Here is a 17,142-nt window from a genome sequence, read left to right as displayed (position 1 = left end):
CTGGAGGATCTCACATACAACCTACTTATTTCTCCACAAATTCCTAGCATTACCTGCTCAAGAACAAGACACCTGTCCCTAGATCTACAAAGAAACAGCAAGAAGCAGTTTCCCTGTAGGAAAAAAAGAGGCAAGTTAGCAAAGGAATTGGGGGGTAAAAATTGCTTTACCTTGTGCAGAAGTGACTTCAAAGCAATCCATTACAATGGCACACATGGCTTACAGTGCTTTATTCCAGTGTTTTTCAACCACTGTTCCGCGGCACACTAGTGTGCCGCGAGATGTTGCCTGGTGTGCCATGGGAAAAATTGAAAAATTCGGAAAGATTTTTTTTTTAAAAAAATGTCAAATTTTCGGCCACTAGGCTGGCGCCGGACTGTGTCCACCCTATTTTCCATCCGTCCTGGGTGGGGATCAGATCGGATGGGATCGGATGAGAGCGAACAGGTGGTCCGCTCTCAGCCGATTCCCCATAGAGAGCAGCAGTGGTGGTGTGCCTCGTGAGTTTTTCCATGAAACAAGTGTGCCTTTGCCCAAAATAGGTTGAAAAACACTGCTTTATTCAATGAAACAACAACAACAAAAGCACTATGATTTACAACTCTAAGAAAACTATTGCATATTACATGCATAGGTGGGCTTTGTAATGCTAACTGTTTTGACACAAACCAGCGTGAAACATAACAACATCTTTGTTTCTGTGGAAAGGGCCAGTCAGCAAGCCCCTCTGTTTTGAGACAGTAGCGTCTCTCTCTCTCTCTCTCTCTCTCTCTCTCTCTCTCTCTCTCTCTCTCTCTCTCCTTCACCTTCCATGAATACTTTCTGTCACTCTGTTTGCCTTCAAATGGAATGTGGAATGGGGTTGGGATTTTGCCACAAGGCAGGGGAAAAATACATACAAGCTAAACAAGCTATAGCTTAGGGCCCCACTCTCTTGCCCCCCCCCAATTTAAAGGATGTACATTTCCAAAATATAAGATAAAAAACAAATAAAATAAAACCTACATACAGCAAAGGTGTTTTGTGTTGTGTAGGCTCCTATTTGTTGTGTGTGCAAATGGCTTTAGATACCTATTCGGTCCATAAATTACCATATAGCATATAAAAAAGGTAAAGGGATGCCTGACCATTAGGTCCAGTTGCGGAAAACTCTGGGGTTGCGGTGCTCATCTCACTTTACTGGCCGAGGGAGCTGGTGTATATATTCAACACAAAAAACAGTGACAATTGTTGTTGACAAAGGACAGCTGGATGTATAAAGGGCCCCATTACCTTCAATAGCTCAGGGCCTCATCAAACCTAAATCTGGCCCTGATCACATTGCACATTACATGTCTAGGCGTAGCATAGACGGGCTTTGTAAACCTATTTGCAAGGAATTTCACAGCTATACCTGCAGGCCTTCTCAAAACATCAATGTAATAATGCAAAATTAACATCTTCCCATCCATCTGCTTGGGAAGCTGGGCTTTTCACAGACCTTTTCAACGTCTCTGAAGGTGATCTTGGCATCTTGGAGGGAGAGGGGCTGCAGGAAGGAAAGCCAGTTGCTGTTGGAAAAACCAAACCATTATTCAATGTACCTAATGGCAGTCTCCCTTTTCCTCCCTTTCCCCTTTATGGGTTATCCAAGAGCCCATATAGAGTCCTTATGTAGGTTCCCTATTGGTAGGAGAAAATAACAGAGGCCCACCAGAGAATATTCAGAAGCAAAGCAGCTAGTAAGCCTGATCTTTATTGATCTGTTGCAACTGGGTGCTCCCCTCACATGGAGGCAAAGAGGAGGAACCCAGAACCAAAGTGTTCCTGCCCTGGAGCTCAAGACCACTCCTCCATACATCATACCTACATCACAGAAAAGGCGGTCTACAGCAGAAATCTGAGTGCATTGTTTATCTCGTCTGACAGGTCACCTGTTAATGCTCACTTGATTGGATACGCTGGGGAGCCTGGCCAGTCTTTTGTAATGATAAATACTTAGTTCCCGAGCCAGGTCACAGGCTCGCCCTATTCTAACACAGACATACCCTTAAGACAGGATTTGTGAAGGAAAAGACAACGGGGAGGCTTTTCCATTTTCCTTGACCTTGCAGAGAAATCATTTGGTCCGTTTGGGGGTCAAAAGTGGTTTCCGGGCTCTTTTCCTGTGCTGCTTCAGACATGTGGTTTATATATTTATGTATGTGTTTGCTTGGTACATTTATGAACATTTAATATATATCTAAGACCTTAAAATTCTTATCACAGGGGACAAAATTACTGGAGTTTTTTGTTGTTGTTTTTTTAAAAAATCTCACTCAGTTCTGCCAGCCTCGGCTGCTCCTCTGGCACATTCACACGCACCTCCAATTCCTGCTGCTCATGCATGCAAAATGCATTCCCTCTTATCATTGGGCCAGAATAAATATAGCTCACCGAATCAAGGTATTCCCTTTCCATACCACACCTCAGGCAGGTTTGCATTGTCATTGTGTACCTAGTCTCCAACACAAGCAGGTCTCCAACACAACCTTAGTGCTGGGGGGTGGAGTTTGCATTTAAAAGAATGTGTGCAAACTGGAAATAATGGAAGGGAAAGTTGAAAAGTGAATATAATGACCTTTTACTAAGCTTGTTCTCCGAGGGTGACACTGGTTCACCGTGCTCTCTGATTGGTAGGAAAGTCTTTAATTGCTGAAGGTGTGGTTATATAAGTGAAGGACGCTTTTTGTATGATTCCCTAGGAAAGACTCCGCCAGGACTGCAGGCGTCACTTTGGTACTGTATGGAGTTTCAGTATTGAGCTGGGGGAGAAGGCAGTGGAAGACCTCCCTCTTCTCCCAGGCATTTGAGGGAATATTATTGCACTTGTAGTCTGTTTTGTGTTGTAGTCTGGGGGAGGTATTGTTTTATTGTTAAAACTTTGTGCTTTTGAGTTCGTATTGTGCTTTGAGTTCCTTCTATTTAGGAGAACCAGATATATAAAGATATACTTTTGTGTTGTAGTCTGGGGGGGGGGTATTCTTGTTTTATTGTTAAAACTTTGTGCTTTGAGTTCGTATTCCAGTCACTTAGAAATGCTTTGTAATAGGTGAAAAATAAATCAAATAAATTTTCAGTTGCATGCCTTCTATTTAGGAGAACCAGATATATAAAGATATATAAACCTTTATTTTTTATTCAGCTTAAGTTTGTTGGTGTACACATATAATTCAAAATCCAGCATACCCCTAAAAACCTAGTTAAGCTAGCACCAACTTTTATATTTGGCTCTCCTGACTGGGGAAGATACAGCAACTACTTTGCTTGTCAAAGCAACAATACCTATTTTAACAAAAGGTGAAAAGTTGGGCCCCACTCACTGGGTCGTTTTCATACGGTGCTGTTGCTCTTGGACAGGACTTGTCAATGGATGATTCAAAGTTACGAGGTTTTTCAGAGTTTTGCCCCATAAAAAGCATTGCCAATCTCAACTCTTGTCTAGAGCTGATTCTTAGGGCTGTTTCATGTGACATTTTCTGTTTCTTTCTCACTGCCTTCCCAGCCGCTCTCGTCCATTTTCTGCGTCACTCCTCATAGTTGTGATCTGTGTAGGTTGTGACTCAGAAAGTCGAGGGAGTTACGTTGCGTAAAGGAAGCCCTGAAACACTTGCTGAGAAAATGCAGTAACCTCCTTTCCCTCTTCATCACCAATTTTGTTGCTTGCTAAACCTTCACAGCCAAGCAACCAAGTCCACTTTAAAAAACAAAAACAGATGCCCTGTCACATTTTATTGTCAAATTAATAAAGATGGTGGTTCGCCACAGATGTAAAAGCCGGGATTGCTGGGTAATGGCAGTTTTGTGAGAGGTGGGTTGGGGAAAAAGGGCTCTCCTGCAGTAAATTGTCAGTAACTACAGTTCCTTCCCATTGAATATGTGAATGTTGCCAACAAAATTAACTGTGATAAGGAGGTATAGGGATCTGATTATTGCACATTGAAGTTCATCCCACAGATCACTGTGGTTGCAAGATCCACTTGAAAATTGCTTAGGGACTTCAGTAGACAGCCTGGTGATTTTTCTGCCTGTTGTAGCAATCATAAGGAGCTAGGTGCTGCAGAATTTTTAATTGCATTTCTATTGTTTCTTTTGTTTCTTATATATTGTATTTTATTGTATTATTATCCTAATACAAAACAAAACAAAAAATCCTTCCAGTAGCACCTTAAAGACCAACTAAGTTAGTTCTTGGTATGAGCTTTCGTACCAAGAGGGGTATTACTCAGAAGGGTGGTGGGAATGGGTGATTGGCAGATAGCTGTGATGAGCCTGTTGACGACTCTTAACGACTGCAATAGGTCTTACAGGAAAAAGCAAGGGGTGAGAAGGTGAAAAATGGCTTTGTCATGTATAATGAGATAAGAATCCAATGTCTTTGTTCAGACCAGGTCTCTCCATGGTTTTAAGTTTGGTAATAAGTTGCTATTCAGCACCCTTCTGAGTAATACCCCTCCCCACCTTCTCACTATATAGAAGGGTCTGGTGACTTCTATTTCAGTGTATCTGAAGACGTGTGCATGCACATGAAAGCTCATACCAAGAATTAACTTAGTTGGTCTTTAAGGTGCTACTGGAAGGAATTTTTTTTGTTTTGACTATGGCAGACCAACACGGCTACCTATCTGTAACTTATCCTAATACAATTAAATATAAAAGAAGGAATAAAAGACACAATAAAATATAATTAAAAATCAATATACTTCATGTGATGGATGTGCTGTAAGCAAGCACAAACACACCATCGGCCACCTTAATGAAACTTGTGCGTGGACCATTTTGGGGCCCCCTGTGACAGGTGTGGTATAGAATTCAGTTTGCCATTTCCCTTTGTGTCTACTTGTTGTTAGGGATGCTTGCTGACAGTGCTTCCTTAAGCTGATCTTTTGACAGAAATGATAGGGTAGCCCAAGATTTAACAGAAGAATGACTCTCGATCCCTCGGAACACAGCAGAAGTGCATGTTCTCTCAGCTGGGAGATGTTCCTTCCTGGGCTTCCCTGCTTGCTTAGGTTTTGTTCTCTTTGGAATGAGATCACTGGAGTCTGACTGGTGTTCGTAATATTTGATCTGAAGTGGAGCAAAGGTGAAGGAAGCATCTTAACAAATTGCCGAAATCTTCCACAACGGTTCTTGAGGGAAACAGTACCCCTCAGACACCATGAGCTTTTCAGAACCTGAAACTTCAGGCATCCCACCTGTCTCAAAACTTTGGTCTTTCTTGTTGGCGTCTTACTCATAGCCCTAGGTTGTTTCCCCTGCCAAAAAGTGGGGGAGAGGAGTGTAGGGTTGCCATATTTCAAAAAGTAAAAGCTAGGACACCCCAAAAGTTGTTGAGCTTTTATTTAGGAAGATCCCAAAATTGTTGCACTTTTTTTTTAGGGAAACCCCAAAGCGTTGCTTCCTCCCCCCATCAGTTCCACCTTTGAAATCCCAGTCATGCCTGGAAAAATCCGGACTTCTTGCAGCCCTAGTAGGGATGGGAGAGTAATAAGGATGAGTCATCTCTGGCCGTCACCTTTGCCCTCTTGGGCCATTTTACTTCCCATGGCAACATATCACCAGCCTATTTACCTCACCAGATAATATATGGGACCAGCCCTGGCCATCTAGTTTGACCACTTTAGCAGCCCTGGCCTTGCTCAGACCACAGAGCTGGAAGGAAAGTTAGAAGTCATGCAGTCCAGCCACCCCACTCCCTTTCCTAAGAGGAACCTAAAGCTAACAGTTAGTAGAAGGGCACAGAGAAACAGTTCTGAGCTATATTGGCAATTTTGGAGACAATTTTCTAGCTGGAGTTAGCTGGATCTGGGGGGCAGCCTTGGGGATTTCTTACATTTGATCTCTGGGAATCTGATGCAGAGTTAGCTGTGCTGCCTGTTGTTGGGGGTGTTGAGGTACCCACTCTTCACTGCTTGTGTAGCATAGACAACACCTTTTTCAAAAGTCCAGAAGCCTCTTGTTCAAATGCCACTTCTGCTATGAACTGGCTTCAGGTAATCCACTCTCGGCTTCATCCCCACATCCACAACAAGGGAATGCATGTTCTAACTTACCTTACCAAAGCACCACAAGGATGACCAGTTAATGCATGTGAACCACTGTGAAAATTTGAAAGCAGTATACAAATGCTAAGTGCTCTTATTAAATAAAATAAAGAGTATAAGAACTGTGTAAGTTTCCATCTCATCCAATGAAAATGAGCCTGCAACATCCTATAAAAATCCTCTGGGAACAAATGTCATTGAACTGACTGGGCTCATGTCTGAATGGACTTCCGATATGACGGCAACAATTGATGGCCTGAACAACTCCCATCACTGTGGAAAATAGAGAACCCTTCATGATCTGAAGCCTGTTGAACTTCACTCATTATAAATGTGCAGCCTAAAATGATGCAAAGTTAGTGATATGTAAGTCATAAAATCACAGAATTGTAGAGTTCGAACAAAAGCCTTTAATAAAAGTAATGCAAGTACCATTTGAATAAATGATAAATGGACACTGCAAGGGCAAACAGCTTGGATTCACTGAATACATTCTCCTTTTGGAGCTACTGAAGGCATAGCGCTGCCAGAACAGGGTTGGAAGCCTTGGGAGAGAGAGAGAAAGAAGAGAAGAGAAGACCAGGTGGGGACAGGACAGGACTTTTCAAATAAATAACTAAACAGTATGACTTCATTGCAGGTCGAGACGTTCTCTTCTGACATGTGGAACCCCAATTCAGGTAAACTTTTCCTTGTCAACATATCTGGTGGAGCCAGTTATTGGGCTCTGGCTTCAGTGGCAAGTTGATTCACCACATTGTAGCATATTTAAATGACCTAGACCGGTGCAGACAAACAGCCCACACATGAGATTGTGGCCTACACACACACACACACACACACACACACGGATGGGGGACTTCTTTTATTTGAAAATAAATATGGTATATTATTTATAGCACTATAGATATGTAACAAAATGGACCCTGAAGAAAGTTTACTTTTTGTTCACAAATAAGCACTGACCTTTGCAGTTACCCAGCTGGCAACCAGCTGCAACTAAGACATCTGCAGGGTCTGATACTGACTTACCTTGCAGGTCTGGTGTGAGGAGAAATGGCACATGGGGCATGAAAAATGATCAGAAAAACCCCCAGGGAGGCAGAGAGTGGGTCATGGTTTCCTGAGAGAAGACCTTCCCAATTTCTGGCTCCAATGCATCAGCTTGATCAAACCTGTTAGTCGACGAAGGCAGTAACTATACATGGCCCCCAATCCTATGATTTTTGTTTTACTCTCTGGCAGGAATGCCTGGTGGGATGCCGCCGCAGCAGCCTTACCCTCCTGCTCCTCCATACCCTGGACCAGGCATGCAGCCCTGCCCACCTCTAGGGTACCCTGGCCAGCTGCCTCCCCAGTCTGGATTCCCTGGGCCCTGTGCGCCCCCTCATCATGGACCACCCCACCACGGACACCACCCTCCACCTGGAATGGTCCCTGGAGGCTGCCCTCCTCCACCGCCTGGATGCCATCCTCCCGGAAGCCACCATGGGCATCACAAAAAGCCAAAGCACCACAAGCACGGCCATGAGCACCATGGGCACCATGGGCACCACGGCAAAAAGGTAAGGAGGAGTGACTTGAAGGTGTCTCTCTGAATCAAGCTGCAGAAGAAAGGCAGCTTCAGTAGGCATGGGCCTACAAGACTCCAGTGCAAGGACGACCAGGGAGTCAGTTAAGGCATGGGAAATGTGAAGTTAAGTCTATGGAGAAAGCAGATGCCAGAGTTTATCTTTCCATGTAATACCCCACTAATTACTCAAAATCTTCATCATAACAAGCAGGCAGAAATAAAACTAAAGAGGTGAACTTAGAGTGGGTTGAAAATGCAGGAGGGGAAGAAAACACAACAGAAATCAATAAATATGAGCTGAAATAGCAGCAGTGATGGCATCTGTTTCTCTTTCAGCACCATGGCAGTTCCAGCAGCAGCTCCGATTCAGACTGAGAAAGGTGTCCGCTCCCAGCTGCGTACTTGCAGTCGATCGAGACCTGTTCTGACATTCCTCCATTGTCTTTCACATGGTCCAGTAATCATGTAATACTTTGTTCAGTTTGTAGCAATCCCAAAAGAAATGTTTAAAAAGCCATGTGATATCGTTTCCCTTCCATTTTCCATATCCATTCCTATATATCCATTCCTATCCATTTCCATCTTACCCCTGAAATAAAGGCATAATTTAGATACCCACCTTGACAAAGACTGAAATTCTTGCATTTTGCAGGAGTAAGACTCCTAGTCACATATGGAACATGCTTCACATGAATGTTTACATCGAATGCATGTTTGTCCACTGACTCTTCTAGCAGTTTGCTGAATCTTGGGACTGGCTCATAAAGGGTATTCTATGCTGGCTAACATGAAAGTGTGTTCTAATGCAATGATAAACGACAATATTTTTAAGCTAGTGTGAAAATGAGTTTATTTACCAAGAGTGCAATTTTGGCTCAAGTAAGGATGTTATTGCAGAAACAGCAATCCCAAGAATACACTGAAGTTGCAATTTCATTGCACATCCATCAACATGTTTTGCATGATGTCTGACTTGATGATTCACACTGTGTCTCCAAGGAGGAGGTGCTTTGTGATTAATGCGGGAGAAAGGGTGGTAACAGCAGTTAGAAGGAAGAGAGACAGACTTTCCGCAGGAAGGTTGGGTACGTAAGAAAGGCACTCAGAAAGACAAAGTCTAATGCCATCTCATGCCAGCAGTGCTACTCATTGTGGTTGGGGAAAGGGAAAGGGAAACCTGAGGCAAGGCAAGGCAGGTGGCTTTTGGCTTCTCCTTAAGCATCGTGTGAAAACTCATGCTGCATATGACAATCTAAAGTGGATTGTCATGCCAGAGACAATCCAAATTGATCCCCATAAAAGGTCTCAATGGCTGTCACCTGGACTGGAACAGGACGGTGTCAGCACAGGATGAGGACCCTCCATGGCTCTTCACCCTTTCCCTGGCTCTTGGTGTTACAAAGCGGACATATTTAAGCTTGCAAAGTACATTTAATGGATGCAAAGTACATTTAAGTGCCAGAAAATACTTTTGCTGCAACCATTAAGCAATCACATGAAAAGCAAGGAAGAAAGTCCAGGCATTCACTAATGGAGTGGCCCAAAGCCCAGGACTCAGTGCTGATAATTTCCTGCAGCTGCTTTCACCTGTGAAAAAGGATGGGATGTGACACAGCTGCATAGGAAACAAAGGCAGGGTTTCCTTGGAAAGAGAATAAGGAGGTTTTAGCACCAGGATCAGGACAAGATTCAAATTATCCCCACCTCCCAGTAAAGGAACCAGTTTCTAGAAACAGATGATTGGGACGTGAGGTGCTGATGTGTGGTGTGGGGATGGAAGGACAGTTTACTGGAGACCCTTGTTGGAGATGATTATTCTTTGTGCTGAATGTGAACACTTTGCTGTTCTTCTGTTTAGCACCTACATGATTACAGCACAAAAAAATCTGTTTAAACAAAGTTGTAAGACATGACAGATTACACTGTGTAGTTTTGGATCCTTCCTCCACCTTGGTTTTAATTAGCACCATAAAATTGAGTTGAGTTTCATCATGAAATTTAAAATGAGCCTACAGGTTTTGGCTATAAAAATAAATCCACCATTTGCTAAAAACCATATAACAATTTTAGGACATTAATAACTTTGGTGTGTGATGAGAGACTGCACTTCCCTGCAGCTAACAGATCCACCTAATGAATCTATCAAAGAAGCCAGGCTGGGAGAGGCTGGCATAGTCCTTCTCCCGGAAAATGGCTGCCTGGTCCCCCAGACCAATCTTCAGCAGAACATCCATGTCCACATCGCTCCCTAAGGCCACCACGGTGGGCATCACATTCTGCTTCTTCATGGAGTCAACAGCCTCAACCAGGTTTTTGCTGCCTGTAATACCATCTGTGATGAAGACAAATGACAGCTCGGCGTTGCGCCTGGCTGCTCTCTGCCTGTCTCTTGGGTTGATGACAATGTTGTTGACGGCATGGATGATGCCAGACCCAATGTTGGAAGAAGAGTCCAAGTATTTGATCTGATCTAAGGCATCCGAGATGATAGTGAGATTGTGTGTCAATTCAAAAGCCACCCTATGTTCGTTCTCACTTCCGTACTGCACAAGGGCAATGCGTGCATTCATATTGTCATTGTTATTTCTGGCCAGGGTTAGACGTTGGGCCACATCTTCAACAAAACGGTAGGCCCTCTGGAAGTTCAGTTCGCCAATTCTTTCAGAGCCATCCAGGAGAAAGACAATGTCCACAGGGCGCTGTGTGCACTGGGCAACAGCAAGCTCTGTAGGGGGAAAAGAAAACAGACCGTCATCCCTCTGGGGCTACTGATGAGGGCATGGCTTTCATAGACTCATAGAACTGAAGAGTTGGAAGGACCCCAAGGGTCACCCAAACCCTGCAATGTAGGGGGTGCTGCTGTTTTTCTAGACTGTAAGGTCTGAAAACCTATTGACCTATCAGGTTGAGGGAATGTTTCCTCTGCTATAGCCCAAGAAACAGACGAAGGCCTGGGGTTGAAACCCATATTCAGCCATAAAGCCCATTGGGGGTTGTTAAGCAAATGACTCAACCTAAAAGGTAAAGGGTAAAGGGACCCCTGACCATTAGGTCCAGTCATGGCCGACTCTGGGGTTGCGGCGCTCATCTTGCTTTATTGGCCGAGGGAGCCGGTGTGCAGCTTCCGGGTCGTGTGGCCAGCATGACTAAGCCGCTTCTGGCGAACCAGAGCAGCGCACGGAAACACCGTTTACCTTCCCGCCGGAGCGGTACCTATTTATCTACTTGCACTTTGACGTGCTTTCGAACTGCTAGGTTGGCAGGAGCTGGGACCAAGCAACGGGAGCTCACCCCGTCGTGAGGATTCGAACCGCCGACCTTCTGATCGGCAAGTCCTAGGCTCTGTGGTTTAATCAATAGCGCCACCCGTGTCTCACCTCAAAGGGCTGTTTGAGGATAAAAGGGTATGAGAGGGAGAACCATGTATGCTGCCTTGAGCTACTTGGAGAAAAGGTGGGATAGAAACGGGATGCAAAATTTAAAAATACCCAGTATACTTCAAAGGAATATTGACAGTGGCAGATCTGACAAGCAGCTAGTCCTTGAATCAGTAAATAATCTAAATCAAATAAACCTCTTTTTTCTGAACCCACATCTCTCTATTAACAAGTGAGTTCTTTCCCCACCAAAGAAAGAGTGAACAATACAAAACCTTTCAATGTTTCACATTCACATAACTGATTCATTTCCTCCCCTTGAATCTGGTACAAATATTTTCTACCTGAATGTTTGTAGAAAGTAAGGTCGTCATCTGAGATTGTTAAACACTGGACATGATATTTTGGGCAAAGAAGAGTAATTTATACAATACTCCAAACTTGAAAGAAAACCTGCCATGCATTCAGCAAGGCAACTCAAAGTCAAACACGAAATGCTTAAAGCAGCTCACAAGAACTCCAGACAATGATGACTGAAGAGCCAACAATAAAGAAATCTGTTATAATATTTGTTGCTTCCAAATTATACAATGAAGGGAAAGAGGGCTGCATACAAAGCTGAACCCCTGTCCATTTCTGCCCCAGGTGTGGTATTGCTTAGTACTTCAGACACCTTAGTTAGCTGAAGGAAGAAAACGTACGTTTCAAAGAGGCTGCATCTACAAACAGCAAACATTTCTATAACTTCATGTCAGATATTTGTGGACTACAGTTCTTCAGCATTCTGAGGAGGCTCTTCTCTTACATCTAAAAAATGATAACACCCCACCCCCGACTCCCACAATTGAGGGGTGTTTCATGCAGCAATTGGAAAAGAGTAATGATAAACTCTTTTTGGTGTGAAAAGGAGGAATGGTGGATCTGATGGTCTCGGTGTTGGCCATCTGCTTCACAACTTCTGTGCCTGGGGAAGAACCTGCCCCACAGCAAGGCAAGACCTGGGCACAGAAATCTGTGGTTTTCTACACATATTCCCCCCCCCCCCACCTCAGTGACTTATTCTAAATTTAACCAAGCCAACCTGGGGCAACAGCACTTTGGGCTTGTCCACACTTCCAGCTGCCCCATTCTTTCTAGCCCTGGCCCGAGAGGCTCTTCTTTTATCCGTGGGAAAACCTGCTGTTTCCTGCCGAATCGGAACAAACATCGATGGGGGTTTCTGTGGATTGGCATTTGTCAGAGCAATCCACAGTTCAGTGGTAAACAGAGGGTTTTCCCAGGGATAAAACAAGAGCCTCTCAAGCCCATGCCTAGAAAGCGTGGAGTGAAAAGAAGAAAAGCTGGACCAAATGGAAGAGCCCTGGCAGTTTGTAAACTAACCCGATTATACACCCCCCTACTTTTGAGTTATGAATACTCTACTTTTAAGGATACTTGTAGATGTTATTGCTAGCTCCTTTTTAGTTGTATAGCTTGCGCTGTTAAAAAAAACCAAAACGGACCTAGCAGTTCTTGCCCCACGAAAAGAGGCTGCAAATGCGTAAAAACTCTTCAAATTAAGAGTCAAAAGCTCCAGTCTTGCCTGGTGCCTGCTATGAACTGAGAGCTTACTTACCTGTATTATTTATGTCCGATAAAGGTTCACATTCTCAGAACTTCTGAAAACTTCCTTGCCAGTGAGGGATATTGGAACAACAACTTTGTATATGCCTAAGCGCAGAACGCCAGGAAGACCCTGGAAAGGGCTGCCTTCCTTCCTTCCTTCCTTCCTTCCTTCCTTCCTTCCTTCCTTCCTTCCTTCCTTCCTTCCTTCCTTCCTATTGCCACTTTGCTCCCAGAACCTTCATGACTGTCCCGCCACGGCCACAACTGCAGCCACAACCCTCACCTGTTGACCATGCTCCTCAAGGGAGGCCATCTGGGCTGCAGGACCAGCCCTGTTACCTGAAAGAACACTCAGTCAGCTGCCCCTGAGGACCAGCCCAGATCCTTTCATTTATTTGGTAAATTTCTATAACACCCTTCATCCAAGGATCACAGGGTAGATTACAGTAAACCTAGCAACACTAGGCATTATATTAAAAAAACCCCTCTACCTTCAGAGCTAACTTTTGAACCAGGAGCACCTCGTCTCACTCACGAGAACCTTGCCTGGTGATGCTTCTGCTTCTTTTAATGATTGGCTCTGCCCCTCCGACGGCTTACATTTTCTGTCACTTTAATTGGATTACTGTTTTCTCTCATGTTACTTTATGGAACACCAGGTGTGGGGTTCACGGTCTGCCCTGTCCTTGACAAGCCCACAGCTTTTCGTATAATTTATATGATCAACAACAGATCTGCTCAAAGCCTAGCCGATTGCACCCTGCAAGTCAGCTCAGCATGGAGCCACAGCAGCAGTTACAACCATTTTTAAAAAGAAAATGCAGTCGGTGGCCATGTGGGTCTTAGGGGCGGTTCCACATGTGTGCAAAGGTGAAGGCAATATCAGATGAGCAAATTTCATGTATTAGGACAAAATCTGGATTGGCCTGTGATCACATGTCAGACTACAGTCACAAGACGGACACAGTTCATATGGGTCAACCTTGCAAAATTAAAATTAAGGGGGTATGTAAAATGTGTGTGAATTCTGTCTTTATGATAAACCTCTGTTTGCCTCATGAAGTTGGAATAGTGGAAGGGGGACTTGCACAAAGGTTGAACTGCATTCAGAATTCAGTTCTGCTTGGCTAGGTGTATACTATCAATAGTTACTTGGGATTTAGCCAGTCATTACTGAAGTTTGCAGTGGTGGGAGTCGGGTGAAATTAGATTGCTTAAAAGTGTCTAGCAAGCAAGCAATCCCTCCCTCACTGAATCCCTTCAGACAGTCTAGTTCCACCTGCTTTCTAATGCTTGGTGAAGAAAATAATGTTTGCTAGCAAAAATACCATCTGAAGCTATATGGGATTCCCCCCCCCCCAACTTGGTCACAACTAATAATGATAAAACACAAATACTGAATTGAATAATTGTTCAGAGTCTTTTAAAAACAGGCCAATATATTTGTAGTTTTCCCAAATGTGTATTATAAATGCATTATTTCTTCATGCAGAGGCTGTTTTTGCTACAGTGTTGGAAATACAACAATAGCTTAAATGCATTACTTCTGTGTTGGACGCCTTATCTAATTCTCTTATTGACTATCTATGGCATTTTGGGCTCAATTATGGGCCCTCATGTATCATAGACATTCGCCCACGCAAAAGGTGGCAGGACAGTCATCTCAGAGTCTCAAGATGTAGAATCTTCATATCCACAAACCTAAATTTTCATTTTGCATTGCTTTTTACAGTAATAGAATATCCTTCTTAATTTCCACCAGTAATTTTGATGACAGTAGCTCACTAAGGAGGGCAAAAGATGTGCAAAATGGAGAAACACATATATACAAAAACAAACAAATAGACCAGGAATGAAACAAAGCCCACAGAGATCAAGTTCTAGCAAGGACAATCCCAGGGAGGTCCCTGGCAAGGACCTCTGCTGTTTGCTCTACACCAGTTTTGACCAGTGGATACTGAGCTGGGCAACTGATCTGGCAGACTAAATTACTGTATTTTTTACTCTATAAGACTCACCTTTTCCCTCCTAAAAAGTAAGGGGAAATGTGTGTGTGTCTTATGGAGCGAATGCAGGCTGCGCAGCTATCCCGGAAGCCAGAACAGAAAGAGGGACGGCTGCTTTCTCTGTGCAGCAATCCCTCTTGTTGTTCTGGCTTCTGAGATTCAAAATATTTTTTTTTCTTGTTTTCCTCCTCCAAAAACTAGGTGCGTCTTGTGGTCTGGTGCGTCTTATAGAGCGAAAAATACGATATTTCTAGGTGGGAGCATCCAAGGCTTTAGGGTGAAGACAGAGACAAGGGCTGCGGTTTGAATACACATTCCAAGCTGTGGAAACAAATGCTCTGGAATGGCGTGAATGTGTGTTCAAAACACTTTGGCCACAGTTCCGAATATCTGGCTGCACCCTGAGAATTCAAGAGGGAAAATATATGTTTCCTTCCGTTACCTAGAAAAGTCCTTTCAGTAAAAAGACAGTAAAAAGACAAAACAATTTATAGACAGACAATAGGGAGAGGAACACATATAGCTTTACAACACAGGATCAAAATTCCAGCTCATAAGTTTCTGCCATACTGATAGGTTGGCAATGCTATGTTTTGAGGACAGAAACAGACAACTTCCAACCACTGAGATCCATGTTTGTAATGCTGTGAAGAAGCAGTCATTTGTAAGTGTGTTGGTAAACTGAGGATTCCTACGCTCCAAAAATCACTTCATAATTAAGGGAAGTGGGGAATAGGAAAGGTAGGGATGCAAGTGTGTAGTTCATATTTTGCGGCTTTTAGCATGCTCAGAGGCTGCCATCATGTGGTTGGCAAGAGGGCTGTTCTTAGGCTCCCCACCCAAAAAGTCCACGCTGGAATGTTTCAAGAATATGCGAGTTTATCAGCACAGTGTGATTTTTCAAGTGAGAAACTCTGGAAAGTCTGTTTTGGGGCCATCCTGCCTTGTTTGCTTTGTTCTCTACATGATAGCTCCATTTCTCCTCTGGCAAGGGCCAAATGAACTGGTCTGGCAGTGAAGCTGCGTATAAGCCTTAAGAGCAGCTGAGACTGACTTTTTCAGAAGTTCCTATTTCTAGAAGCTTCTCTAGTTGCAATCGCCTAGCACTAATGAGAGCTCCAGCAAGATTTCTACAGATAAAGTGACTTTTCTGACTAGCTTTGAGTTTCATAGGCAGAATGTCCTATTCTTTTGGCAGAGGCAGAGCACAGTCTCAGCAAAGGCCTATTACAGTATCTGGATCCCCAACAATCTCGCTGTGCACCATTTTAAAGGTGTCAATGAACAGGTCCATCCACTCCTGCCGCTCATGTCCAGTGGAAAACTTGGCTTTTTCGGCGGTATAGGCCAAGGTGGCCACGAGTTGGGTGTACATGCTGGGGTCCTGGATCTCCCTCGTGGAGTTCAGGAACTGGGCGATCATAGGTTTGGTGCTGGGGAAAGGTATCTTGTCTCCCTTTTCCATAGGGCGGAAAATAACTGGGTTTTCGATCCCAGGGTTCCTCCCATCTGCAAGTGAGTGTCAAAAGAATATTTTCAGGGCTTTCTGGTATGGCATGGACCTCTGGTTTCTATTCACTTTGATTCTGTATACCACACTGGTGTTGGGTTCTTAAAAGGGTGCTGGCCTGGGTGGAGTTAGGGTGGAGCTAGCTTGGCATAATCTGGGGGTTACTGGCTTTCCAGACCTGACCAAAATGGTTCTCCTAGTTTTAAACTGAGGTGGTAACAACTACAGTTCTATGTTCCCTCTCATCCTCAAACAGAATTTTAGGTTCAGAAAGAATTTCTCTTCTACTGCATCATAGGAATGTCAACAGTCTATCAAGTGAAAGACCAGCACTAGTCCCAGATGCAGAAGAAGCAACGGAAAAGGATCCTGCTGCATCAAACAAGTTCAGTGACAGAGTTACAACAGGAAAATAAGAAGGATGAAAATGTAATTCACTTTAATTAATTAAAGTCAGTGTTAAAGCTAATCAAGAGTGAACCCACATTTGACAAGTGAAGAGGGTGTTATTCCTTAGCCCTCTCCTTCCTGAACCATAACCACTCCAAAATCCATATCAGAGACTGGCAAACGAAAATATTAGAAAAGAGTGTGGAAGCCATTCAGTCTGCATCTGACAAGAGTCTTAAGATGGGATGTGGGAGGAGGTATAAAACTCTTGCAGGTTCTATGCAGGTTTCAGGTTGTCATAAGGCATTTCAGGAAAAAGAAACATACAAGAAACATATCATCTTCCCTGGTAATACAAAAACCAGCTTTCACATAACCTAAAACCTGCACAACATGCATCACAGTCTCCTTTGGAGGTCTGCTGCCTCCTACCATGTTCCATCTTCAGACTCTTACCAGGTATAGACCGGATGGTTTCAACACCAGCCAAGTCCTCACTCTCATTTGTTTGCCATCTGAACCAATTATTTGGAACAATATGGTTGGCTTAACAAAGGCATTCCCCTACTATGGATTTTGGAATGATTAAATAAGTCGTTATTTTTATATAGGATAC

At 43.7% G+C, this 17,142-nt stretch overlaps 2 protein-coding genes across 3 annotated transcripts in view; one reads left to right on the top strand and one right to left on the bottom strand.

The window, feature by feature from the left end:
* The first annotated feature begins 2,639 nt into the window (after nt 1-2,639).
* Nucleotides 2,640-8,256, top strand: LOC309363246 (uncharacterized protein). Its single transcript, XM_081899350.1, has 4 exons — nt 2,640-2,757; nt 6,706-6,745; nt 7,311-7,630; nt 7,975-8,256. The coding sequence occupies exons 2-4, from the start codon at nt 6,727-6,729 to the stop codon at nt 8,011-8,013; spliced, it is 378 nt and encodes a 125-aa protein (XP_081755476.1). The 5' UTR covers nt 2,640-2,757; nt 6,706-6,726; the 3' UTR covers nt 8,014-8,256.
* Nucleotides 8,257-8,462: 206 nt separating this feature from the next.
* Nucleotides 8,463-17,142, bottom strand: part of COL6A2 (collagen type VI alpha 2 chain) — a 45,183-nt gene continuing 36,503 nt past the window's right edge. Inside the window, exon 27 of one of the 2 annotated variants that reach the window (XM_081913022.1) lies at nt 8,463-10,363. In XM_081913022.1, coding sequence (XP_081769148.1) covers nt 9,756-10,363 — 608 coding nt within the window. In that variant the 3' untranslated portion in view covers nt 8,463-9,755. Of the gene's footprint in view, nt 10,364-14,041; nt 16,136-17,142 lie in introns of those variants that run through there. The other variant, XM_081913023.1, reaches the window with a different exon arrangement.

This window comes from Podarcis melisellensis (genome assembly GCF_964234715.1).
Source record: "Podarcis melisellensis genome assembly, chromosome: 1".
In the NCBI taxonomy this organism is placed as follows: domain Eukaryota; kingdom Metazoa; phylum Chordata; class Lepidosauria; order Squamata; family Lacertidae; genus Podarcis; species Podarcis melisellensis.
The sequence above is the reverse complement of the archived record's forward strand: the minus strand, read 5'-3'. Positions and strand labels throughout refer to the sequence as shown.